General features: G+C 47.4%; 1 protein-coding gene across 1 annotated transcript in view; it reads left to right on the forward strand.

The window, feature by feature from the left end:
* LOC119432487 (ATP-binding cassette sub-family A member 17) overlaps positions 1 to 27,594 on the forward strand; it is a gene marked incomplete at its 3' end in the record, with an annotated part of 143,240 nt that overhangs the window by 11,523 nt on the left and 104,123 nt on the right. Inside the window, exons 2-6 of the mRNA XM_049658261.1 lie at positions 1,066 to 1,183; positions 6,863 to 7,017; positions 15,613 to 15,768; positions 16,857 to 17,067; positions 25,349 to 25,601. Of these exons, the coding sequence (XP_049514218.1) occupies positions 1,066 to 1,183; positions 6,863 to 7,017; positions 15,613 to 15,768; positions 16,857 to 17,067; positions 25,349 to 25,601 (893 nt within the window). The remainder of the gene's footprint in view (positions 1 to 1,065; positions 1,184 to 6,862; positions 7,018 to 15,612; positions 15,769 to 16,856; positions 17,068 to 25,348; positions 25,602 to 27,594) is intronic.

The following is a 27,594-nucleotide window of genomic DNA, read 5'->3' on the forward strand; positions in this document are numbered from 1 at the left end:
GGCTGTTCTCAGTCTTTCTAAACTTGATGCGGCCGTTGTCGGTCTAAGTGAACTTCCATTTCATTTCGTTTTTAAAAGCGAGGGCTGGCTCAAACAGACGCTTATTTTCAGCGGTCAGGTTCAGCGGTCAGGTGCTCATTGATACTGGGAAAAACCTAGTGCTGTCGTCGTCAGCCGGGCTCTTCCGGCCTCCTCAAAAGACAGTTTTTTTCCCTCGCGATCACAAACGGACAATTATATTCTTTCGCTGCTTTGAATTAACGCTGGCAGTAACAACCTGTCAGCTTTGTCAGCTATGTTCTCAACGACTGCGACACAATCTTCATCTTCAGTGCAAGGCACACCCTTAACTTCGGTATTGTTTGGCCTTGAGTATCGTTCAAGATCAGCCACTTTCTTTGACACATGTTCGTTTGTTTTCTTCGGTGACTCATTTTCAGACGCCAGTACCTCTCGATTCTTTTTCATTTCTTCGTATAAAGCGTTAAAGAGTGAAACACTGTTTTGCAGTTCCTCCACCACTGCGCGCATGTTCCAGTTCGCGGGACAGTTCATCATTTGAAGGCATGATTGCAGGCCGCAAAAAACTGGCGGAACGGCATCTGTGGCAGAAATAACAAAAAAATACTAACCTGTACACAGAGGAAGGAATAATTTAGAGGCTTGAACGCACCCCAGTTGTCTTTGACAACTTATGCCTGGTCGCTGCCGGTCCTGGATTATACGAGTATGTAGCCGCCTGCAACGCCAAGATGTGGTCCACTTCGATGCGTCGCAAGATATGTGGCACAAATTGCCGTAGCATTTTGCCTGGCAGTCAACAAAGCGCTGACTTGAGCACGCGTGCCCAGACTTGCGCAGTTGCAGCAGTTGCGATACGGCAGAGCATTGAAGTTCTTAGCAGCTAAAATCTCCTGAACACAGAGGAACGAGTATTAGAGGCTTGAACGTTCCACAGCTCTCGTTGCCAAACGATATTATGTCAGGGTCTCTTTAAAAGAACAATCTCCAGGAGCCAAGCACTGCAAAATATAAATATTAGTTTCATTATTGCCTTTTCGACAGGTTTATGGGTACAAGCCAGCATTGAACGGCGTTAATTTGAAAGTGTACGAGTCGAGAATCACAGTGCTTCTGGGCCACAACGGGGCTGGGAAGACGACTATGATGAGCATCCTGACAGGTGAGCGAAACTGGTACAAAAAAAGTGCCTAAATAAATTTCCACGCCATGTACTACATTTGCCGTAGGTGCAAAATAAAGCAATTCAACGCGCCAGAAAAAGCCTAGCGCCTCTTCACTGCCCCGCAATCCGCTGGGCGCTCCTGCGTGGCAAACATTTTTCTTGCTTGTCTGTGCGATGCTGTCTTCTGTAGTATCACTACGATAACCGCTGATTTAATTTTGATTGCTTCTCTGGAACATCCGCGCTAGAGAGCCTTCGTGAAAAAATTTGTATGTAGGCTCCCAAATATAGGCCTTCCTTGCCACTACCGAATGCACCTAACCATGAGAACCTTTTGCATGCATCTTAATTTGCCTGCGGAGTTTTATGGCACCTTAAAAGAGTGTGTCAAAAACTGGAATTGGACATTAATGCTTGTTGAATATATTGTCCCGCCGGTCATGTGACTTGTTTGACATTCCGTCTCGTTGCACATTCGGCCTCGTTAGACATTCAGGCTCTCAATGCAATTTAAAGACTAGAAAATTAGGCTGCGAGAGCAGTGAGCAGTTATCACTTCTGTGCGACCACTGGAAGTGATCATTGGTGTCACCGTACGCAATACATGAAGGGTGGCTTCTTCGTGATGTCATAACGCTGCTACTTCGTGAAATGTTTAGCGTAGCTGGTTCTCTTCGCGACATCTCCGAACAGCTCGGCAGCTGCTGCGTGTAGCCTGCCTATGGTGCCACCAAGATGTGTAGATGAAGTCGTCGGCGTCTGCGCAGAATGGCGGAAATACTCAATATATTTAGTTTCTTGAAATAGTTTCTTGTTGCAGCGCCTGCATTAGCTTAACGTTTGCTGGGGACCTTCTTCCTGGAGGTCGCTGCTTTCCAGTTATCGCATTTCGGGCGAGGTCTGCCTACTCAATTAAAAATTTTGCGAAGGTGAATTGTCAATAAATTGATGCGGGGAGACGAATGTCAAACCAGATTCCTAGCGCGCATCTGAATGAAGTCGAGCGGGTACCAATTGCTCTGGCATGTGCAGCAATGCTTCTATATATCTTCACCTATATATATATATATATATATATATATATGATATATGATAGGAAATATCTTCAAGGATTGCACAGCAACCTCGGTTCTCCACAAGAAAAGTAGAAAGATACCTATCAAGAAAGGAGTCAGGCAAGGAGACACTAATCTCTCCAATGCTATTCACTGCATGCTTAGAAGTATACAATTTCTTAGACTGGGAAGACTTAGGAGTGAAGATCGACGGCGAATATCTCAACAACCTTCGGTTTGTAGATGACAGTTCTCCTATTCAGCAGCAATGGGGACGAATTACAGCTAATGATTGAGGACCTTAATCAAGAAAGTGTAAGAGTGGGGTTGAAGATAAACATGCTGAAGACAAAGATTATGTTAAATAGCCTGCAAAGAGAACAAGAATTCAGGATCGCCAGTCAGCCTCTGGAGTCCGTAAAGGAGTACGTTTATCTAGGTCAATTCACTCACAGGGGACCCTAATCACGAGAAAGAAATTTACAGACGAATAAAATTGGGGTGGAGCGGATACGGCAGGCATTGCCAAATCCTGACTGAGAGCTTACCATTGTCGTTGAAAAGAAAAGTATACAATCATTGCATTCTACCGGTACTAACATATGGGGCAGAAACTTGGAGGTTAACAAAGAATCTCGAGAACAAGTTAAGGACCGCACAAAGAGCGATGGAACGAAAAATGTTAGGCCTAACGTTAAGAGACAGGAAGAGAGTGGTGTGGATCAGAGAACAAACGGGGATAACCGACAGTCTAGTTGACATTAAGCGGAAAAAATGGAGCTGGGCCGGGCATGTAATGCAGAGGATGGATAACCGGTTGACCATTAGAGTCACAGAATGGATACCACGAGAAGGGAAGCGCAGTTGAGGACGGCAGAAAACTAGGTGGGGTGACGAAGTGAGGAAATTTGCAGGCGGAAGCTGGAAGCAGTTAGCGCAAGACAAGAGAAAGGAATGGAGATCACAGGGGGAGACATTCGTCCTACAGTGGGCATAAATATAGGCGGATGATATATATATATATATATATATATATATATATATATATATATATATATAGCGCAGGGATTCGCAAGGCACTATTTAGCTCAATTGAAACTGCGATCTATAGGCAGCAGCATGTCTAATTGTAACCCAATTAGGGCTTCATTCTATGCTGCCTTCTGATGGTTGTACTTCACAAAACATCGGACCCCTTTGTTCCCCTTCATATCGTTCACTTTGTAGCGAGTGTCTCGAATCCAGCAGTTTCGATGCCTTAAAGTAGCCCACGAGGATTTATGGATCAGCTGCCTGCTCAACAAGTTCACGTACTACGTAGCTCCTTCGGTTGAAACGATGTTTCACATCCGCCGCGATGTGAAAAATTGCACACAGAGATACACAAAATTGGGGACGCTGGAAAAGCCGCTGCCGTAGCGCACTTGCTAGTGCATCGCACTCGTAATACGAAGGTTGTGAGTTCGGATTCCACCGGAGGCAAGTTCTTTTTTCGTACAGTTTCACTTCCCTTGATCTTAAAATTTCTACACTTAAATTAAAAAAATACAAACGACATATTTTCTTCGCTTCATTGTCTGTTAGCTTCTTATGGTCGTGCTTAAAACAATTAGGGGCGCTTAGTTCTCCTCTCATTTTATATATTAGGGGTGTGCGAATACTCAAAAAGTTTGTATATTATCGAATATTGTATTTTTACTAGTCGTATTTGATTCGAAAACTAGATATTCGAATAGAAATCAAATATATTGCCGTCAGTGCAGGAGAAAACGCGGCAGTTAGCATTTGTTTCTATCTAATCTAAGAATATTGGGGCCATCTTGTGCTGAAGTTTGTGACTGATTTCGTGCTGCTATAGACATTTCGCCTAAAAAGCACACTTAGCCACTAAACATATGAACTTTGCGCAAAAAGCCAGCCTCTGAGTTGGCTCCAGGGTTTGCGGACAGCGACGGTGCACTTTTTTATTGCGATAGCAATTATAGGGACACGCCAGGCGCATTTTTGCCGTCGCCGTGAGGTTCCGTATAAAATCCAAGAGGATAACAGCGTCGCCGCGCGCAGTATGCTGTATCTGCGAGTGAAAGTACGCGCATGGAGCCGACGAAGGCGGGTCAATCTGGCGCGCGCGAGGTAGGAAAGCGGAGAGAAAACGCGCTGTCTTCCGTCGCGTGAAAGGCCGTAGGGGAATGGGAAGGGGCGGCACCAACTGCGTATTTGGCGACCGGGCGCAAGGGTAACGGACGATCGCGGCTCAATCTTGCGCGCGACAGGGAAGAAAGCGGGGAGGCAGCGCGGGAGGCAGGAGGGAGACGGCTTCTACTCCGGTAGCAACTGCGTACGTTGCGCGGCCGCGCGCGGTCGCGTGCCCCGTATCTTTAAAGCGATCTGGAGATAGCTCATGCTTTTGTACGTGCTGTGTTCTCGCCGCTCAGTTTGCGTTGAAGCGATAGACAGCAGGAAGGTCACTTCGCTCGCCGGTGCGGCCACGCTTGCTCACGCCCGTGTTTTGACAGCGAATGTCCGCGGTCATCGAGTGCGATATGTTCATGTGTGCCTGTGCGCGCTGACACCGTGCTTGTTAATTCAGTTTATAAACGAATGCTTGCAAGTTCATACGGCCGATAAAACAACACTTTTACTTCGTATAGCTGTCGATTAATTTTCTATTGCGATCGATGATTCGATTTCGGGCAAAACTGCGACTTTCTTTTTTCAGCGCGACTCTCAATTCTGAGTTCATTGCTTGACAGTAAGTGTGATGAGTGACGACTGGCACAGGCTCAAATGCCTCCGAGTTTACGGGCGTTTGATGCGGTATAATAAGGCACAGGCTGGCGAGGACACCTAGTGGAAATTTTCCAAGTTAACATGAGCGAAATACACAGTTTTAGTATACCGGGTCAGAAGTCTAGTTTTTTAAAGATTGTCGCGTGTGACCGATGTCGGGGGCGTGCGGGTGTTATGTGAGATGGAGATGGAAGACGCATGTCGAGACAGCAAACAGATTTTTAATTACACTCAAGCCCCAAACTTCAAACAAAACTCTATCACACTAAGACACACTGCGGGAAACACACTAAGAAACATACAACCTAAAACTACTCAATAAACACTAAACATGTTCCTAGTTCCGTTTACGTTAGTCTGTGGCGTCTAGTCTGTGATAGTCAGGCAACCCTGGCCTACGCCTGTGACGTTACGAAAGAGAGTCGGCTTACTACGCTCGTGGTCGCACGTATGTTCCGGTCCGAAGCTTGTCGGCTCTTCTTGCAAGAAGTCAGAATTCTTGTCGATGCTGTAAACGTTGCTGCCTTGCCGTCGTCGCGTCGCCTCGTTCGTCTTAGATGTCGGCGTCTCGTATTTCGTCGGTGACGTGGCGCGGCTTTGACTAGGCCCACCTGGATAGGCCTAACGTCGTGATGCGTTGCAACTTCTTCGTGAGTGCCGACGGGGCGTCCCGAGGAATACCGAACGTGCCGGTCTGCCGCAGAAGAGGGATCCTCTCTGGGGTGCCCGGTCCCGCCGTGAGAGGCTCCAGCCAGTCTATGAGCCTCGCTCGAACTTCGCCGAGGTCGACGGCCACACCTTGGACGGCCAACGTCACGCAGTCAGCCGGACCCTCAAGTCTCCCGTCTCTAGAGCGCAGCTGACGATGCGACCTTCCTGGCCCGGAGCCACGTCGATAATCCACGGACAGCGCCGTTATTTCCTTTGATTACAGCTCGGGTCACGCGCCTCTAGGGCTCGTGCCGTTCGGACTGCGCCGTGCTTCTCGTGCTCGTCTTCCTTTTCGCGTCACAGGCGGCCTCTTACTTATGACAAACATTGACAAGGTAATTGCAATGTTCCAACATAACAAGTTAACCCAACTTGCTAATAAATGCATGTGCATATAATTATTCGATATTCGATTCGCTATTCGAAACGAAGTGTTCGTATCTGATTTGTATTCGATTATTTTGATATTCGCACACTCCTAATATGTATAAAAATGAACGACAAGAAAGGAAACCGCGGGGGCTTGATTTTTATTAGTCATATCATAAGAAGCCAACAAACAATGGCACCAAGGACCGCATACGCGAAATTATCTGCAGGTCTAAGTTCCATTAAAGAAATGATAAATGTAAATGAAAGTGGATGAAAAATAATTGGCCACAGGTGGGATAGGAACCCACGTTTTCGCCTTACGCGTGCGATGCCCTTACCAATTGATCTACCGCGGCGCCGTTTTCCCATCCACTTTCTTGGGTGTATGTGTTTATTTACTAGAACTAACCCTGGGAGTGTTAGCCAGCCCCACCACTCACCGCTTTGACGGCGGGCGTGGAACATCCTTTCTCACTTTCATTTACAGTTATTTTAATTCAATTAAGCACTGCAGATAATTCCCCTTATGTTGTCCCCGGGTCTTAGGGCATTTTTTTGACAGGGACGCTATCGCGGATACAGAAACCTTTGGTATGGAAGTTGTACTAAGCATGACGGGTATAGCTTTAAGAACCACACCACATATTGACATAAGCCTACTATCGATGCTGTTTCGTAAGCACGACAGTGAAGCTTTTGTGTCCTAGCTGTGCAGGCCAGTGTTCAACGATTTGTTTAATCCGCACAGGAATGCAGGCCCCAACAAGCGGTGCCGCCACAGTCTGCGGCTTCAACGTTGCCAGCCAGCGCCACCAGGTGCGCCAGCGGGTCAGCTTGTGCCAGCAGACAGACATCTTTTTCGACGACATGACTTGCGCTGAAAACGTTTTCTACTTCGGATCGGTATGCACCCAAAAACATTGCTGCGATCATGCATTAAGGCTGATTGACACTAGGCCGACACCGACACCGATTTTTCGTCTGCCGACTGTTGGCGACAGCATTTTCCTTCCTTTAAACCGTTGGCCACAGCATTTCCCGTCTTGTAAACTGCTGCCGCCTACCGTCGGCAAACCAAAATCGGTGTCCTGCCGGGCTAGTGTTAATCAGGCTTTAGAAATACCGACACTACCAAACTTTCTGCCCCCGCTCATTCCGTGTCGCTATAAATCACTGAGTTATACTTCTCTGTACATTATTATTAGCCAGCTTAGTTTCAACGATACGAAATGTTAGAACACACAGGCCCGGCAAAGCAGGATAGTAACGGCCCGCAAAAATTCAATTTTGTAGGTGGTTCGGTTCGGATTAACGCTTTTTGTTCGGTTCACGTTCAGTTATGGAGCGAAAATTACAACGGGTCGAACCGGTGCTGGGTATTCGGAAACGGTTCATTCGGGCTGAGACGGGTTAGAAAAAATTACCGCGCTACCGGTTTGCCGGAAAACTTGTGGTGCTTCTGAAGAAGTATACAAGTTAGCTTGAGTGTTGTGGACAAATACAGGTATAGTGTTATCTTGCAGTCACTACTTCGACAAAGAAAATCTAAAACTTTTTGAATATGAATAATAAGTAATAAATACCGATTCGAATATCCAATAGTCAAAGGCCAGACACGCATATGTACAGCAGCAATATTACGCCTGTACGGAATAGTGTGACACGAACGGGAACATAGAATCAGTTGTAAACAAGATAACTCATTGTCATGAGAAATAAACTGCATGAATAGCTTCTCAGTATCTTTGGAGCCAGATTGAAAACAAGCTTTTCATAAAGGAACGAGCGCTTCATGATTAACCTACCAATAACACTAAATAAAACGTTGGTGAAAAAAGATATGAAGTAGTGGGAAAAAGAAAACAAAATCGCTGAAGTATGCGAGTACCATAAAGGCGTGCAAAAGGGCACTTGCAAGAAAAAAGTGACCGGTTGCAGCGGAAAAGGTGAAACTGCTGCATGACTAGCGTGCCGATAACAAAAGAAAGGACAGACTACCAACAAGACTCACATGGGAGTCATGTAGGCTTCCGCAAGTGAAAAAAAAGAAATGAATTACCGATTTTTTTTCTGCATTGCTTCGAAAACAGTTGTCGCGGTTTCACATCACATAGTTTGCGATTATATGTTTCGCAGACTGGAAAGCAGAAACCAAACTTGAACAGTCGGGTGGCACAAAATGATCAATTAGGTTACATTATTCCAAAATACAGAATTGTTCTCTTTCGAATACAAATAGTAATATTGGATTTCCATTCGAAACCTCCAATATTCGTCCATCCATAATATACGCACCAAGCCTACACGCGCACACAGGAGGTCGCGGGATCGAATGCCGGCCACGGCGACCGCATTTTGATGAGGGCGAAATGCAGAAAAGACCCGTGTAATTAGATTTAGGTGCACGTTAATGAACCCTAGCTGGTCCAAATTAATCCGGAGTCCTCCACTACGGCACGCCTCATAATCATATGGTGGTTTGGGCACGTAAAACCCCACGTCTTCATATTACACATGCGACGCTTTTACCATTTGAGCTACCGCGACGATACTTTCCCATCAACTTTCTGGGGTATTTATGTTTAACGACTAGAACTAATCCTGGGAGGGCTAGCCAGCGCCACTACCCACGGCCTTGGCGGCGGATGAGGAACGTCCTTTCGGCCGCAGACATCACGCCTACATGAACTTCTTATGTGAAGGCAACTGGTAAATAAACTCACACATACCAGCTCAAGGCACAATGTCTACCGGATTCGAGACCCTCTATCTGTAATGAACGAGAAAAAAAGCCAACCGAGGGGCCTGATTTTAATGCGGAAGTATTATGTGCCAAATTACGCGAAAATCCGGCCTCATCGTCTGCATGACCGATTGGTGGGACCGAAAATGGCCGACGGCGCAATCAGTAAAACACTAAAGAATACTCGAGTTGACGTCTAATTTCTCAGGGAGGTTCTTGTAAACAAAGTAATTAATGGCTTTCAAAATAAAATTTCGTGCACTTCGGATATGGGTGGAAATCAAACCCGGTGCTCCAGTGCGCGAGTCGAGTGTGCCTCGTGCGTGCGCCATAGCACACGTGACGTCGTAGCCATCTAGCTGACTAAAGGTGTGGTCCATTGCATGCGTCATTGGGCACGTGACGGCGAAACCGATGGTGTACGAGGTGGCGCCACGTCACGAGTGCATAAAATGAGTATATGAAATAACACCATTTCACCAAAGCGACTAGAATTCGCAATCCCACAAATAGGCAGTCTGAAGAGTATCTGCCAATCTTTTTTGAGACGTGGCGCCTGCGGGAGAAAGGTTGTTCCACATCCGCTGCCAAGTCCGTGAGTGGTGGCGCTGGCTAACACTCCCAGGGTTAATTCCAGTAGACAAACATAAATACCCAGGAAAGTCGATGGGAAAATGGGACCGCGGTAGCTTACTTTGTAAGATCGTCTCGCGCGTAATGCGAAGACGTGGGTTTGTGTCCCAGCGGCTGCCAGTTGCTTTTTTATGCACTTTCCTTTCCGTGCATTTATCATGTCTTTACTTCAATTAAGAATAACAGATAATTTACCCTACGCTATCCTTGGTAACATTGTTTGTTGGCATTTCTGATATATATATATATTGTCACGAGCTCTCATGACAGAGGACAGAAAGAGCGCGAATGACCACGGGAACTGGCGGTAAAGAAGGAAGACGACGTTCGGCTGGCTGCTTTTGTACCGGGCTCAAAACACGCCAACCGTTCCGATTTGTTGGCCCTGCACATTTAAACAAACGCTTCGCGCGTAACGTTTGGTGGAGGTGTGCTGGGTACCTTCCACGACCGACAATGGAATCGTTTGTACAAGACCTTCCTAGAAGCCGCCGCCTTGCCGGAGTTTTGCCATCAACCACCATCATGCCTAGAGAGGAAGATGCTCCCAGTACTGCATCGGCAGTGCCAGCTCCAATTCAAACACTACCGAGAGCCGCGCACATTCTCCGCAAAGGCAGGAGAAGATGTCGATGAGTGGCTCACCCATTATGAAAGGGTAAGCCAGTACAATCATTGGAACGCCGCCTCCCAACTGAGGAACGTTGTTTTCTTTTTGAGTGACACAGCGATAGTTAGGTATGACAACCATGCGGACGCGCTAACTATCTGGGCCTGTTTCGTTGACGAGATTAAGAACTGTTTTGGCGATTCGGGCGCTAAGAAGAAAAGGGCGGAATTAACGTTAGCTCGGAGGGCTCAGGTCCCCAGATAGACTTGCACCACATTCATCGAGGAAGTTCTAAAACAGTGTAAGACCACAAACCCTCGAATGTCAGAAGAGGATAAGGTTGGACACCTTTTGAAGGGAATCGAGGAAGGTGTGAACAACTTCCTCATTAGAAAAGATAACGTGGACACTGCATCAGATGTGATACGGCACTGCCGTACCTTCGAAACACTGAAGACTCGTCGAATTGAACCGAGATTTGGACGGCTAGCTAACGTGGCGACTGTAGCCAGTGTGGACACGAACTCTCCAACAGACTTATCGTCCACCATTCGGCAGACTGTCCGTGAGGAACTCCTTCGACACGAAGAACAAGCACGTTATGTGGCCCCACGTTACAGCTCCTGCGCTTTCCAAAACGCCGTTTGTGCAACCCCCTCGACTCATTGGCAGCACTCGGTAAACGCAGTGGACTTTGACCGCTATAGAGACGGTCCACAATATGACCTGAACCAACCGTTCTATAGCGATTCTTTTGACCGAAGCCTTGATCAGCGCCCACGCAACAGTCGCTCACGACGACCAGCCACTGCCTATGACTTGCAAGGAGAGAATATTCGTTACTCTCAACGCATGGGTACGGCTGAACATTGTCATCAGCATCCCGATGTTCGCCCTATGCCTGTGTGCTACAGCTGTGGCACACCAGGTCACATAGCTAGGTACTGTACTCAACGTCGACCATCGAGCTATGGGCAATCGATGCCATCTACGTGGCACAGTGGTCGTACCATGGACACCCAGCGACCAGGGAACTCCGCTCTAGGAAGCCACTTCCGTGAAGAAAGGCCACGTAACTCCATACCTTAGGAAGCTACTTTGGAGAAGGAAGAACTGGTAACCGTTCGCCTGCTTCCAACCACACCCGTACACCTCCACCAGCTTTCCGAGCGTATCGATCACCAACTCCCCGGTGGCGCATCCCGTCATCTTCTCCACGGCGCCGCTTCCCGTCTCCCCCGCCGGAAAACTAGCCAGCGCGACCGATGGGGGTGAGGTCGCTGGAAAATCTTTGCTGCCGACTGAGATACCTCCAACAATTTTTATGCTGAAGAATAGGGTTCATGTGCGTGTTGACGGTGTCTCTGCCATGGCTTTAGTCGACACGGGCGCAACTGCTTCCGTCGTGAGTGTGCTGTTTAAAAGTCTTCTGGGACGCAAGGCCATGTTTCGTTGGGACCAGAGCACAAGTTTTCTTGGCGTTGGTGATGACTCATTATACCCGGTCGGAGTTTGTAATGTGGATGTGTCATTGGGCGCTCGAGTTTTTAACACTGAGTTTACTGTCCTTCCTCGTTCCACCCACGATGTGATTCTAGCAATCGACTTTTTGCAGTTGTGTGGTGCCAATGTTGACTGCCGTACGGGAGAACTCTGTGTGGGCGGAGGTGCTCTATCTGTGATCTTGGAAGACTCACCCAACCAAGAGAGTGTGTTTTGTGTCTCCGAGGAATACAGTTAATTGTGCCCGCTTTATCTGCGATGGGTGTTTCTGTTGTTTGTTCTACTTGCAACCCGTTCGATGCTGCAGTGGACCCTGTACATGTGAACTTCCTAAAGAAAAATGTACTGATTCCTCATTGGATGGTATCGGTGCTGAATGGATGCACATGGTTGTGGGTGATAAATTGCTCTACTGAAGCAGCGGTGCTGCCTCAAGGCTTAAAGCTTGCCACATTTCAAGAAGAATCGCCGATACCCATGCCAATGCTTACAGAACTTCCGGACACGGCAGAAGCCAGTAACATGCGCCTTGTGGACTCCAAATTCGTTTCCATGGTCGCTAAATCGCTCAGTGACCAAAAGCGTGAGGCGTTGCTGGCGCTCCTTGCGAAAGACTCCTCAGTATTAGACTTCGCGCAGCACGACGGCCCGACATCGATCCCTGTGTCTAGAACTCGCCACCGCATGAACACAGGATCTGCTCAAACGATTCGACAAAAACCCTATCGCGTGTCGTCCGCAGAGCGCAAGATAATCAGTGGTCAAGTCGAAGAAAAACGAGGCATCTAGTCCTTGGACAGCACTAGTGATACTGGTGAAAAAGAAAGACGGTACGTGGCGATTCTGTGTTGATTACCGACGCCTAAACAACGTTACGGAAAAAAGACGTGTACCCGCTTCCGCGATTTGACGACGCGATCGATTGCCTTTTAGCGGCCTCGTACTTCTCTTCTGTTGATCTGCGGTCAGGTTACTGGCAGATTCCCATGGACATTGAGGATAAGGAAAAACTGCATTTGTAACGCCCGACGGACTATTTGAATTTAACGTCATGACTTTCGGGCTGTGCAACGCGACCGCAACGTTCGAACGGTTCATGGACACTGTACTGCGTGGCTTGAAATGGGAAGTTTGCATGTGCTACCTGGACGACGTCGTGATCTTAGGACGAACATTTAGTGAGCATAACAAGTGTCTGGAGTTGGTGCTGAACTGCTTGGAGAATGCTGGCCTGGTCCTCAATTCCAAGAAGTGTCATTTTGGGGAGCGACAAGCTCTTGTGCTGGGACATCAGGTCGACAAAGAAGGCATCATACCAGATCCACAAAAGACTGCGGCTGTAGAGACATTTAGGGAACCTCACAGTGTCAAACAATTGCCATGTTTTTTAAGCTTATGCTCCTACTTTCGCTGATTCCGTCCCAGATTTTCTGACGTGACCCATCCTCTCACGCGCCTTCTCCAGAAAGGCGTTCCTTTTGAGTGGACCCCAGAGTACGACTCATCGTTTCGTCAATTAAAGTTCCTCTTGACGTCGCAGCCTATTCTTCGCTGCTTCGATCCCTTAGCACCAAGAGAGGTTCACACCGATGCGAGTCGTATTGGCATCAGCGCTTTGCTTGTTTAGCGCATCGGCGAAAGTGAGCACGTGATATCGTATGCTAGTCGGTCCTTGAGTTGCCCCGAGTGTAATTATACAGTTCGCGGTGCAACGCTTTCGTTCATACCTCTACGGGCGCCCCTTCACAGTGGTCACGGATCATCATTCACTGTGCTGGCTCGTGAATCTGCGAGACCCTTCTGGTCGACTTGCGCGTTGGCCTCTCCGCCTACAGGAGTACGATTTTGTTGTTTCCCACAAGAGCGGTCGACGACACGCTGATGTTGACTGTCTCTCTCGGATGCCACTGCCCACGACTGAATGCGACGCTGACAACTGCGACCAATATATCGCTTTTGTATCTCCGGAATTTCCTGATATGGGTACCTTCATATCCGAACAGCAGAAGGACAAGAGCTTGCAGCCACTCTTCGCGGCTGCACATGAGCCATTAGAAGATAGCCGTTTTCGCCTACGTGACGGCGCCCTGTACAAGAAGAGCTACTCGACCCCTGGCGCGCGCTACCTTTTAGTTGTCCCCGAGAGCCTCCATGTTCAAATACTATGTGCCATGCACGACGATCCAATTTCAGGCCATCTTGGCTCCACAAGAACACGCTACCGTGCTCAAGAACGTTTTTACTGGCCCAAGATGCGTCACGATACCGAGCGGTACGTCGCCAGTTGTACCGGGAATGCCAGCGTTACAAACGACCTACAAACACACCGCATGGTCAACTTCAACCAGTCCCGCCTTCCAGTTCTCTTTTGAACAAGTTGGTATAGATCTCCTGGGCCCTTTCCCGCGATACTCCAATGGCAATCGTTGGATTATTGTGTGTGTAGACCACCTCGCCCGTTATTGTGAGTCTGCAGCGCGGACATCGGTAACCGCAACAGAAGTTGCTCTTTTCTTGTTATAATCGGTTAATCTCCGATATGGGCCTCCTCGCATTATAATCAGCTATCGTGAGGCAATTTACAGCAGACGTTGTCGAAGAGACCCTTCGTCTGTGTTCATCTAGTTTCCGCCATTCGACGCCATGCCCTCCCCAAACTGGTCTGGTCGAACGCACAAACAGAATGCTTGCCAACATGCTGTCGATGTATGTCAATTCCGCACATAAAAACTGGGACAGCATCCTTCCTTTTGTAACCTATGCCTTCAACACCGCGAGACACGAGACCCCCGGTTACTCACCGTTCTTCCTCCTTCATCCTCGTCCGCATCGTTACACATTCGACACCATGTTTCCCTGCTTCGCTCATGACAATGACTCTATTACCAAGGTCCTCTGTCGAGCAGAAGAAGCGCGACGCATTGCTCGGCTACGCACCTTGGCGTCGCATGACCGGTCAAAGACCCGCTACAACGGTCGTCGCCTACTTGCATATTTCGATCTTGGTGACCTTGTGTGGCTCTGGACGCCTTTGTCACCGAAGTCTCACACGTTGCCCGCCTGAAGCCTCGCAATCCACGAACGACTCACTGACTTTGCCAGGTTCTGATTCCGGTGGCGGCCTGTCCGAACCCAGAGATTCTTAGCACCCTATGCCGCATCGCAGGCGTGACCGCCGCCTTGGTCAGGTGCTTCGCCGCCTCTGATGGCCATGGGTTAATTGGAGGAGTTATGAGGGAGGTAGTGGCCGAATACTGCACCAGGGAGGTCAATTCCGGTTCTGGTGAGGGAGTGACTTTGTCGAAGCTTAAAGGGCCTTCCTAATTTGGTTGCACCTGGACTAGTATAGCCCCACTAGCTCTCGGCGATATTTTTTTTTTGCCGGTGTCAGGCGCCACTCCATGCCTGAAAATGTAGTGGCACTGAAGGAGGAATGGAACTTAAGACCTTCAGATTAGAAGCCGGGTGTTCTAACTCTGCTCCACGGCACCACTACCGTCAGTATGTAACGCTCTTCAATTAACCTTTTTTAAACCTGCTTGGCGCACTGATACGTGCAATTCAGTCTGTGCTGTTGTTCAGCGAAGCTCTTTGACACTAATTTGGGTCACTGGGTGTGTGCCAGTAGGTTGTTTGGCACTCGGAAATGAACCTCTTGGACGGTAACTTGGGTAACCAGGTATGCGTCACTGGATACGGGCCGCTCTACAATGCCAGAAAGGATCCTCCGAATTTCTCCGATGCTCGGCGGAATTGAGTCCGCACCATACGCGGGCTTTATGGCGGCGCCCCTGGATGGCACAGCGTGCGCAGAAGAAACGCGTGAGAGGAGGCCGGCTGCGTAAATGTGTAGGCGTTGGCAATAAGTTGTGTCGCTAGTCGCTACATTGCTTCAATGCTAATCGCATTAATGTAGACTTCAATCGGGAGACGGGTTCAGCCGGAGTTTCATATTTCAAGGAACGACGATGTAAACTGCTCAATGTATATTCTTTCATTTGTTTCGCAGCTAAAGGGAGGACGCCAGGACATGGTCACGAAATCAATCCAGGCGACACTGCGTGTGGTCGGACTGGAAGACAAGGCCTACAGCATGCCCAGCGAGCTCAGCGGCGGCATGAAGAGAAGGCTCAGCATAGCGATGACTCTTGTTTCTGATCCAGAGGTACGCACGTTCGGCAACGCTAATGTCGTTGCATTGCTAACCACGAGGCCGCGGGTTCTATTATAGGCCGCAGTTCTATGGCGGCGAAGCATTCAAAACGCTTGCTCACTTAGATTCTGACACAGCTTCAAGAACGCCGAGGTGGTCAAAGTTAATCGCGATTCCTCCACTATGGAATACCTCATATTCATGCCGTGGTTTTAGTGCTTAAAGCCCGCTAATTTAAACAAGGACAGCTGAGGCACAAATTTTTTCCCAATCCCATTCATGTGAAGCCAGTGGATTATTTAAATAGCCAAGAAAAATGCACGGAAAATTTGTTCTTATATCTGACGTGTAGAAATGCTAAGGTAAAGGGAAATTAAGGTGGACCAAAAGAGACCTTTACGCTAGGTGGGAGCAGAGCACCGGAGGGTGTCGGAAGGTGTAAGTTAGCTAGGTGGTCAAATTATTTTCTACCTTCCTTTTAAGTCTTTTTTGACCTGTGAGCACCCGGTGCACCCACCGCGGTTGTTTAATGGCGAAGCCGTTCTGCAATAGAGCAGGACCTGTCTCCGGTCGTTGACATTTTTTGACAGAGCATGAGAAATATTGTGTGCAAACACAAAAATCTCTGCTTAACAGTCGCTGAATAAGTCCAGCTAACCTGAAAGATCAGGCTCTCGCGGTGGCAATTCGTCATTCGTAGCGAGAACAGTTTTTCTAAGCGAGAAAGTGACGAAAACAGGAAAGTGGAATGGCGTCGTCTGTTTTCGAATGTGAAACCGTTCGTGCGATGCCCGCACTTTCTGATAGGGAGGTCACGTGATGTTTACGTCAACTCGTCTATTTTAGCGCAAGCAATTGAAATTGACGAAGAGCACCGGGAAACCTGGCAGCAATTTTCTACACCAAAAGTCGCATATTCGGCCACAGAAAACGACCGCGCACTTATAGACAAGTATTATAGCTATGGAATTCTGAATATTTTCCTTGAGTGTCTGTTTAGCGCATCCCATGTAGCCAAAGTTAAGCCAGAGCGATTTACTACAGCTATTTAACCAGCTCGGGTGTGCGTGAGACGTGAAACCAGATTGTTTTATTTCCAGATACTGATTCTGGACGAGCCAACTGCGGGCATGGATCCGGAGACGAGGCGGTTGGTGTGGGATACTCTGCAGAACGTGGGCAAGAAGAAAGCCCTTCTGCTGTCTTCTCATGACATGGAGGAAGCTGACGCCATCGCGGACCAAATAATCATCATGGCTTCCGGTGTGGTCGTTTGCAGTGGATCAACAGCTTTTCTCAAAAAAGCATGTGGTAAGCTTCTGCAGCCACAGGTTATTAGTACCTTCAATATTTGAATGCTACCGCCTGCCTCTTGGCGGCCAGCTATTCGTATACGAGGTGCATTCATGAAAAAGACTGCAGTTAAAAAAAAGTGTGAGATACAGCAACGGCAAGCAAACAAACATCCACTGTCCGGAACATGTTTGTACCAGGTTTTCAGGGACACAATCGAGCTGTCTAAGATCTCTTTTGTCGGTACCCATACAAACGTAAAGGTACACTTGCTTATGTTCCCGTTTGCACTTAGTAAACTAACGATCGCAGATAAATGCAGCGCCATGTTTTAAACTGCGTGTTCAACACATCTGTGAGTTTTTTTAGGTCGTACATTTCCCTAGGTTTCCTGCAGAGATCCTTCTATTCAAGCTATCGCCTTTGCCACACAAAGGATCACAGAGACCTACTGTATCATCACTAATAATAGTGACCTGTGCACGCTCCACAGAACGTGAAAACGAAAGACCAAAATTAAAGGGACATTTCAGACATTCATCTCAGCTAGCACAAATGGTCGCATTTTTTGAAACACACTAAATTACGGAGAAATCTTTATATCCAGCAAAACACACACACTAGCGTGCCTTCGGTATTCTAGAGCCATGAATTAGGCGAAAAACTGTTATCGCAGGTAAACGTTAGAGCGCAGAAACACACATAGTATCCCTATGCGATGTGTCCTGGATACAAAATAAGTCGCCAGGCACAGCTGTGTATGATCAAACAGCGAAATGACTACGTAGTAAGGGATTTTATATTCATGCTTGCTTAGATACTAGGTCACTATCAACGCCGTTCCCTCAAGCTTTTCATAGTGAAAACAACGTTAGACCACACCAGTACACCACCGATATTCCATAAACATCCAGGCAAGATCCATTCATCCACGTCTCCATACAAAGTCTAAAGGAAGCCTTACTAACGTTTAATTAGCAATTATCAAGTAGCCGATGTCTTATTGACGTTCATTCTACTTTAGAAATACTCTTTATGTATATTACATAGCGACATCCTAGAGATGTACACGATACGTTATATCGGGAAGCTGTATTTGATGTTTTCTTGAAGATTTATTAAGGGTGCTGTGTCGTTTGGCGGGTGTAGTTAAAAGTTTTGTAGGTTTTCGCCGAGCCTTACTGCGCATAAAATGGCACTTTAATTGAACGTAGTACCTAAATTTTGCAGAAGTAAAATAAAAGGTGGAACTATTGACCCAGATTAGAGAGTGAAGGCTCGTTAAAAAGTTTCAGATAATTGTTGTTCCGAAACGCGGTAGCCCGTGGCCATTTCGCGTTGCGCCACTGATCGCGTGACTTCAAATACGTGTTTTAACAACATGAGAAAAATAAATTTTTTTCTGACCCCATATAAATACTCCACCCCTATCTTCGCCCAATAGGCCTTTTTTTTCGTTTCCCTAAGAGATAATTACGTTTGCTCATTCAAATTATAGTTGGAAACGGTTATGTCTGCATCTCGTGTATGCATCTAGACTTCCTATTTTCTGATATAATTTACTTTTAAAACTTTCGTAAATAAGTATGCTCAATGTGCCGAGTGGAAGGTGCAGGAGAATGAATACGCTGCGCTTCCTCGTCGCGGGCATGGGCATTATTGTGCACGTGATGTACCTGACTAGCTGTGTGGTCGTCCTGCCACACAGCTATTGCTGCGAGTATTAAATTGAATTTATCGTTGATAAGCACGCGTGCTCTGGCAACTACTGTAAGTATAACTAGCTAGCGTGAACTGAAATATACGTTAGATGTTGTGTAGACCTCGGCATGCATAAAGTGAGCATCGGTTAAGGTCACATACATCCAGCTGCGATATCCTTACAATGTTACATCTACAAGATCTGGGTGGGACCTGGATTGTGCATGACATGTAGTTGCATTGTTTGAACAAATCTAGATATCTGTGACGTGTGAAATGTTTAAAACATCATGTTCTGTAGAAATCTGAGGATCACAAATGGTTATCTGGCACACAGCGTAGGGGGTCGGTAGAGAATATTTTGTACAGATGTGACTCCTTCACAACGGCCTCTGGCCATCGTTAATCTCGAAGGTTTTCACGTTCTGATATCCCGATATGCGTTAAATTTGCCCTGAACCAGACAATGCTTCCTCTACCAAGCTATTAGTAGCAGCAGCACAACATATTTATTAAAAAAAGAAAGAGTGTTGAAGCTGGTAGAACTTCTTCGCTTGCCGGTTGGTAGGCTCCTTAGTCCACATGCCCTGTAGCAGCAACTGACTGCTGTGCCCGCCCTACCAGTAGCTGCTGTTTGTGCGGATCTGAGCTGGTCTGCGCTGCTTCCCATTGGTCAGATATGGGGTAAGAATTGTGGGGTGGAAATTGGCGGGAAGCTGGCTGTCTGTGCACAGACTGTATGGTATAGGTAGGCGTTATCTTTACAGTGAGGTCTATACTGGTGTAGAGTGGGATGGATTAAAGTCCGTAGATACTTTTTTGCAGACCAGAACATCTACGGACTTTAGGATGGATGGCATGGCATAGGCTAAGATGGGGGGTACGTGATCGTCTGGAGTCTTTGCCAGGTCGCGGCATCTTCGCGAGTCAGTGTTTTGTGCAGGGGCGGTATCGCACGGCGAGTTAAGGTAACGATGTAAGAGATGAGTTTAGGCAAGCGGTAAATTCTCTAGGTAAGTCTCGGCCAGATTCTCTATGCAATGTGCCAGGTTGGTGCGCGCCCACACATTGCCGTATAGAATCTGGTAAATCGTAGTCCATAGGAGAACGATTGTGGTGGGTGTTGCTTGTGGTGAGTGGAGTACGTGGTTGGCTTTGTAAGAAATCTTCTCGCTGACGTAGTTAGGCATGCTGCTCGGGAGCCGGAGAAAGTGATGACGCAATCCCATTGTGGCCGAGGCGGTCTAACTAGCGCAACGGCAGTTTCATCTGCTGCCGTAATGGATGTATGTTGTACCGTCGCTGCAGAATTCATTTTATCTCACCGTGTACTACGCCCAGAGGGTGCACAGTGAGTGGAGGAATGGTAAGCGCATCCACGTATAGAGTGCTAGGCTGGCCTCCATATTTGCGAGTCAACGCTTGGGCCCTAGCCTATCTTCTACCAGCAGGATAAGTGGGGTGCATGCTTATGGGGATGGATGGGGTACGCATTAACCAACGTTACTAGCAGCAACTGGATGAACAGGACACAGAGGCTCCTTCTATAACTAGCGATGAAGTTAGAAGGCCTTGAAAGATATGACCAGGAGAAAAGCTGCTGGAGAAGATGGAATAACAGTAGATTTATTCAAAGATGGAGGAGATATCATGCTTGAAAAGCTTGCGGCCCTTTATACGCAATGCCTCACAACTTCAAGTGTACCAAAGAGCTGGAAGAACGTCAACGTTATACTAATCCATAAGAAGGGAGACGTTAAAGAATTGAAGATTTATAGACCCATTAGCTTGCTTTCAGTATTGTATAAAATATTCACCAAGATAATTTCCAATAGAATCAGGGCAACACTTGACTTCAGCCAACCAAGAGAACGGGCTGGCTTCAGGAAGGGATATTCTATGATGGATCATATCCATGTCATCAATCCAAGAAGACAAAGATAATATCCAAGAAGACAAAGATAATGTTGAATAGCCTGGCGAGGGAACAAGAATTCAGGATTACCAGTCAGCCTCTTGAGTCTGTAAAGGAGTACGTTTATCTAGGTCAATTACTCACAGGGGACCCTGATCAGGAGAAAGAAGTTTACAGAAGAATAAAATTGGGTTGAAGTCCATATGGCAGGCATTGCCAAATCCTGACTGGGAGCTTACCACTGCCGTTGAAAATAAAAGTGTACAATCATTGCATTCTACCGGTGCCAACATATGGGGCAGAAACTTGGAGGTTAACAAAGAAGCTCGAGAACAAGTTAAGGACCGCACAAAGAGCGATGGAAGGAAAAAATCTTAGGAATAACGTTAAGCGACAAGAAGAGAGCGGTGTGGATCATAAATCAAACGGGGATAGCCGATATTCTAGTTGACATTAAGCGAAAGAAATGGAGCTGGGCAGGCCATGTAATGCGTAGGATGGAGAACCGGTGGACCTTTAGGGTTACAGAACGGATACCAAGAGAAGGGAAGCGCAGTCGAGGTCGGCAGAAAACCAGATGGGATGATGAAGTTAGGAAATTTGCAGGCGCAAGTTGGAATGCGCTAGCGCAAGACAGGGGTAATTGGAGATCGCAGGGAGAGGCCTTCGTCCTGCAGTGGACATAAAAAATAGATTGTTGATGATGATAATGACTAGCAGCAACTGGGTTTCACAGCTCCGCTGAAAACAAGAGCTCCGTGGCGGTCGAGAGAACTAACCGCGCTGCGATCAAGTCGCAATACCGGCAGTGCTTCCGGTTACGCATTTTCTTCGCTGCGGCTGCGTCTCGTGTGGTTGCTTTGTTGCTGCGCATTTGCTGTATCCCGATGAAGTTCATTCGGTTGTTTGAGTATTTGGAGCTCGCGCGTGTCTGTGGAGGTGTGAAGCCTGGCTTGTGTCGAGCATCTAATATGCTGACATGTTTTGCTCTGGGTTGTAAAAGCAGCTACAAGACGTCAGATAAGCCCCACATTTAAAGCGTCCCCATCTTTGGTGAGTACCACCGGTCCGTGTATCTGTACAAGAATGCGTATTTTGTGAAGGTAAGGCACTGAATGTTATAATATTGTAAATGTATCTAATTTTTAGCTTTATCAGCGATAAGGAATGATTAAAAAAAGATTGACCAGTAAGAATTATCATCATCATCATCATCATCGGCCTACATTTATGTCCACGGCATCACGAAGGCCTCTCCCTGCGATCTCCAATTACCCCTGCCTTGCGCTAGCTGATTCCAACTTGCGCCTGCGAATTTCCTAACTTCATTACTCCACCTAGTTTTCTGCCGTCCTCGACTGCGCTTCCCTTCTCTTGGCATCCATTCTGTAACTCTAATGGTCCACCGGTTATCCATCCTACGCATTACATGGCCTGCCCAGCTCCACTTTTTGCGCTTAATGTCAACTAGAATATCGGCTATCCCCGTTTGTTCTCTGATCCACACCGCTCTCTTCCTGCCTCTAGAGTCTGCAAAGGAGTACGTTTATCTAGGTCAATTACTCACAGGGGACCCTGATCATGAGAAAGAAATTTATAGAAGAATAAAATTGGGCTGGAGTGCATACGGCAGCGTTACCAAATCCTGACTGGGAGATTACCACTGTCGTTGAAAAGAAAAGTGTACAATCATTGCATTCTACCGGGGCTAACACATGGGGCAGAAACTTGGCGGTTAACAAAGAAGCTCGAGAACAAGTTAAGGACCGCACAAAGAGCAATGGAACGAAAAATGTTAGGCCTAACGTTAAGAAAGAATACCCATAGAGATGCATAGAGCTCCATAGAAAATGCATGTGGAAGCTGATAGTAATGGTGGGCCAATTGAAATTTGGAGGTGGGCGAACTTAAAATTTGGAGGTGGGTAACTTGAAATTCAGGATGAGGCCAATTTAAATGTCGGCGTGCGCCAACTTGAAATTTGGAGATGGACCAACTTGAAATTTTGGTGTGGGCTGTGATGTGTTTTGTGTCGTCACTGATCTCGGGGGCGTGCGGCTGTTATGAGAGATGGATAGGGAAGACGCATGGCAACACAGCAAACAGATTTTATTTACACGCGAACTCAAAAACCTCAAACCAAAAACTCAAATACACACTGAACTAAAACACAATGAATAAATAAACGCTAACAAAAATGCAGCCTAATGAACTAATAAATCTGCCCTTAACTTTGCCTACGTTAGTCCTAGGCCTTTCCTACCCCAAAGTCTGGCATCACTGGCCTACTGTTGTGGCGATGCAAGAAAGTCGTTCTTACGGAGTTCGTCCTCGTTGCTCGTCTTCTCCCGGCGGGGATCTCGTTGGGCCTTTCTTAATGTCGGTGCCTCCGTCGACCGTCGTATATTCGTTGCTGCCTTTCGGTCGGTCCTTCAACTCGCTCTTCTCGGGAGCCTGGATAACCCGGTCGCTGCTGCTGACGTGGCCGGGAGAGGTGACGGGTTAGGCCTAGCGACGTCCTCGGCCGCTGCTTCCGTCTCGCTCCTTTCCCGAGAGCCGACGTGGCGTTCCGGGGATCATCGAGCGTGCCGGTCTGCCGTAGAAGGGGGAGCCTCTCTGGGGTGCCTGGTCCTGCCGTGAGAAGCTGCAGCTCGTCCAGGAGCCTCGCCCGAACTTGCCGAGGTCGACGGCCACACCGTGGACGGCCAACGTCACGGACTCGGCCAGACCCCCAAGTCTCCCGTCGCCAGTGCGGTGCTGGCGATGCGACCTTCCTGGCCCGGAGCCACGTCGATAATACCAGCTCAGCCTCGCTTCTGCCTCGATTATGGCTCGGTTCACGCGCCTCACGCGCCTCGCGCCGTTCCGAACGCTCCGATCACATCGTCCTCGTCTTCTTTTATTTCGCCTCCGGCGTCTTACTCATGACAGTTATACCTGTTCTATTTTTTCCTCCTTTTACGGAGCTCCCACGCTTCCCTACGTACGTATGGACCAACTTGAAATTTTGGTGTGGGCCAAGTTGAACTTGGGGTGGCTGAACTTGAAATTTGGGGCGGCCAAACTAAATTTCGGCATGGACCAACTTGAAAGTTCGTGGTGGACCTACCTAAAATTTAGGGTGAACTTGAAATTTGGGGGTGGGGCAACTTACAGTTTGAGGGTTGGCCAGCGGGCAGGACAACTAACTTACTCCAAGGAAGTGCGTAGCTTAAATAGAATGGAAGGGAGCTCTCCATTTGCAGATGACACAATAAACTGGGCACATCACTTGCCTCTCGGTGCTATAGAGTAGGCAGATACAGATAATCTGCATGAACGTCTAATCACCTGCATGTGTCACCCATAGGGCTGTTCCAATGAGGAAGGAGCTCGAATTTGTTAGTGCAACACCGAGGTGAAAACAGTAAACGGCGGCAACCCAGGTGGTAGACGCAGCTGTGTATTTGGAGGCAACGAATTTAAGCGACCTATGGGGGAGACATCCGCGTTACACAGGATCAATATATATTAATGGGACATCGAGCGCAGCCCAGTCATAGCGTCAATTCGGGAAAGCAGAATGAAACATATTATGTCTATACTGGGTTGCATCATTGGCGTGTCATTCCGCTGATATTACAGTGTCCCAGAAGCCGTTGCAAGGTTACGTCATGCCCCTGTCATGGTGGCGATGATATTAAGATGTCTTTCTGAGACTAGTTGTTCGTTTGGCTCCATGGCGCATTTTTTGCTTGGGAAGTTTCTTGCATGTATTGCGGTATGAAGTACGCAGAGATTGCTGTCCGGCGTCTCATATTGCATTGCAGCCGTCGGTGTGCGCAGTCGGTTGGCCAGTGTTAGGTCAGGGCACGTCTCTTGATTGATGTTGTGGCCCGTTGTGATAGGACATTGCGAATTAGTGAGGACGGTGAGTTGATGTTACTGTGTGACAGCTAATATAGTCCAGAATCATACCCCATGCGACGTGCGTGGCACTGAAGTCACCCAGGATGAGTAGTCAATTACGGCCTGCTAGCTGGACTCCCACCATAGGCCGTGGGTTTGAGTGCGTTAATTAACTCTATCTTAACTGTGCCTTACTCCGTCTTAATTAACACCAAGAGTCTAGGGTTCGACTCCCACTAAAGGTGGTGGGTTCGAGCGCCTTAATTAGCTCTATCCTTGTTAACTGCACCTTCATTAATTTCGCCTTAAGTAACAACAAATGTCGCGGGTTCGAGTGCCTTAATTAACTCAATCTTAATCAAGGCAGAGATAAAGAAGCGTAGAGTGAGACAAACCCATGGTGGCGCCATGAAGTTTTTGGCCATCGGATTTTTCGACCCATGAGCCATCTGTAAGGGTTTCGGCTTTTAACTTTTCTTGGGGTATTTACCGTTCTTAAAAGCTTAACCGTGCGCTTGTTTATATCTTCGCTGGAGCTAATTATTCTGCAAGCGATACCCTGTCACGCCTACTTTGTGTCGACCGGCCAACTCACTCATTCTGAAATGCACCTATTTAGGTAAAACAGCTTCATGAAAGAGCTCCGTGTGACAACTTAAAGTGCCGTCATCGACGTCGCCCTCAGTAGCATAACCACTTTATCTGTGCTGAGCCAATTTGACAGTTGAAACCATATTCCTGTATACGAACCCTGTAGCGACGACGGATGCCTGACTGAATTTTGTATGCATGCAGGCGTCGGATACAAGGTGACCTTCGCCAAGGTGGCGAATGCATTCAAACTCAATGAGGTCATGAACATCGTCCGCAATGCCGCACCTGCAGCGATCGTCGATGATGACAAGAAGGAAGAGGTGTCCATCGCACTGGGCACTTTAGACAACAAGGCCTTCCCTGCAATGTTCAGGACGCTGGAAAGCTCCCTTGGACGGCTCGGCATTGCAAGCGTCGGTGTCACCGTGGCCTCGATGAAAGACGTTTACCTGAAGTACGTTTCTGTGCACTTCATTTAATTATTACGGCAATGATTTAGGTAGGCATGAATATTAGAAGACAACTTCATTTCATGTTTGGTACGACAAGAGGAGTGACGTAAAAGTTTGCTGTCGAGCAGCTAGACTGGGTTCCGTTGACATGCACAGCGGTGAGTCCCATAATTCTTCACAGCAAAAAAAAAAAAAAAAAAAAAAAAAAAAAAAAAAAAAAAAAACCGGATCACGCAAAGTACATAGACGCAGAACTGCACCTTGTCGTTATAATAATCAGCCTTAGCAATCGTATGGTGCAGCCAAACAATAAAGTAGAAAAAAAAAGAAAATCCAATGGCAGTCAAAGCAAGAAACATGCAATAATTTATCAGCTTAGCAACAATATTTTTATATTGTGTAATTGAGAATATTTATTGAGAAAGGTAACTGAGTACTTGGGCCAAGCGCAGGAACGAGGGAGCAGGCTCCCTTGCTGCATCAAGAAAAAGGAGTTTCCATTTATTCTGTTCGTTTCATGAGATTCAATGTTGACCTTTAGATTTTGGGAAGTAATTACGCGTCGCGCTTCCTACTACCAGCAAGTAGTCGTGCTGTTTAAACTGCTGAACATTTTAGCTCTTTGATAATGAGGAGCTTTGCAACTAAAAGCCGCCTTTTAATGGGCAGCCATATCGTTGCATGGAGAGAGGCAGAAAAGGGGGTTTATTTACACTACGTACCAGGGGGCTAAAAGTAGTGCAGCAGCAACAAACGTGGTGGATGGTAGACATCACTTCGTCCTCTTGTCCGCTCTACACTTGAGCACCTCCTTCTACATCCGCAGGACAACTGGCTCATAACACTACCCTCCGGGGGAGAAAGCACCGACTCGGTGCAGGTAAACAGCGAGTACTTAAAAAAAGAAAAGCGTAGCATGCACTAGTGGCGCAAGGCTAAACAAACAGCGGAGCTGATCGGCACCTAGCACTACAAAGTCATCCCCAGCATTTTCCGGAATTTATTTATTATCAATCAATTATCGATTACCTATCGGCTAGGCTAAGCACTACCAAGTCATCCCTAGCATTTTCAGGAATTTATTGATTATTGATCGATTATCTGATTACCTATTGATTGGCTGTCGCAAGATATTGTCCACGTATTTGGGCTAGGCTAAGCACTACCATGTCATCCCCAGCATTTGCCAGAAATTTATTGATTATTGGTCGATTATCGATTAGTTATTGATTGGCTATGGATTGGCTATCGCAACGTATTGGCCACGTATTGGGCTAGGCTTAAACATCTTCGCTAGTTCACAGGGGTGTGTGCCATTGCGCTTGGACCCTTTCTGCACACCGCCAGGATCGGCCCACATTTTCTGTTCGCTCTGCACGGACTAACAGTCGGCTTAAACAGCTCTGCTGCTAAAACTTGCATCCAAAGTACTAAGTGGTCTCCGTGACACAATATGGCTTGGGATGGACAAAGTGCACAACTTCCGTGCGGGTATGAGCAGGTGGGGACGAAAGCAGCAGTGTAGCGGTTTCATAAGTGACACCAGTCCCTTGACGGCTCACACGATATGAACCTGTGCACTAGAAGAGCACTTTTTCGGATAGTCCGACACGTTATGCTGGTGACCACAGGAGGACGAGCAATACAGGAACAAAGTGGTTCTACCTGTGGTGGCTCTTGAAGCGAGACTGCGGGCGGATCTTTGGGACTCAGAAATACGAGTGCGAGCAACTTAACGTTCATTGTCGACACGGGCAATAGTCTCCAGAGCATATTCAGTGGGTGGGTACCAAGAAGAAGGTACCAGGGTGTAATGGGTAATGTAGGGTTGCGACCGTATTAGAGAAACAACGGCGACTAACTAGTGTTCTCATGCCTGGAAGTGCTGTACACGTATGCCACAAAGGGCAGTGCAGCGTCCCAATCCTGGTGGTTGTCAGACACATACATGTCCAACATCTTATAAGTGTTCTGTCAGGAAATTCGCGAGTGGAT

The sequence above is a fragment of the Dermacentor silvarum genome, chromosome 11, assembly GCF_013339745.2.
Source record: "Dermacentor silvarum isolate Dsil-2018 chromosome 11, BIME_Dsil_1.4, whole genome shotgun sequence".
NCBI classification, from domain to species: domain Eukaryota; kingdom Metazoa; phylum Arthropoda; class Arachnida; order Ixodida; family Ixodidae; genus Dermacentor; species Dermacentor silvarum.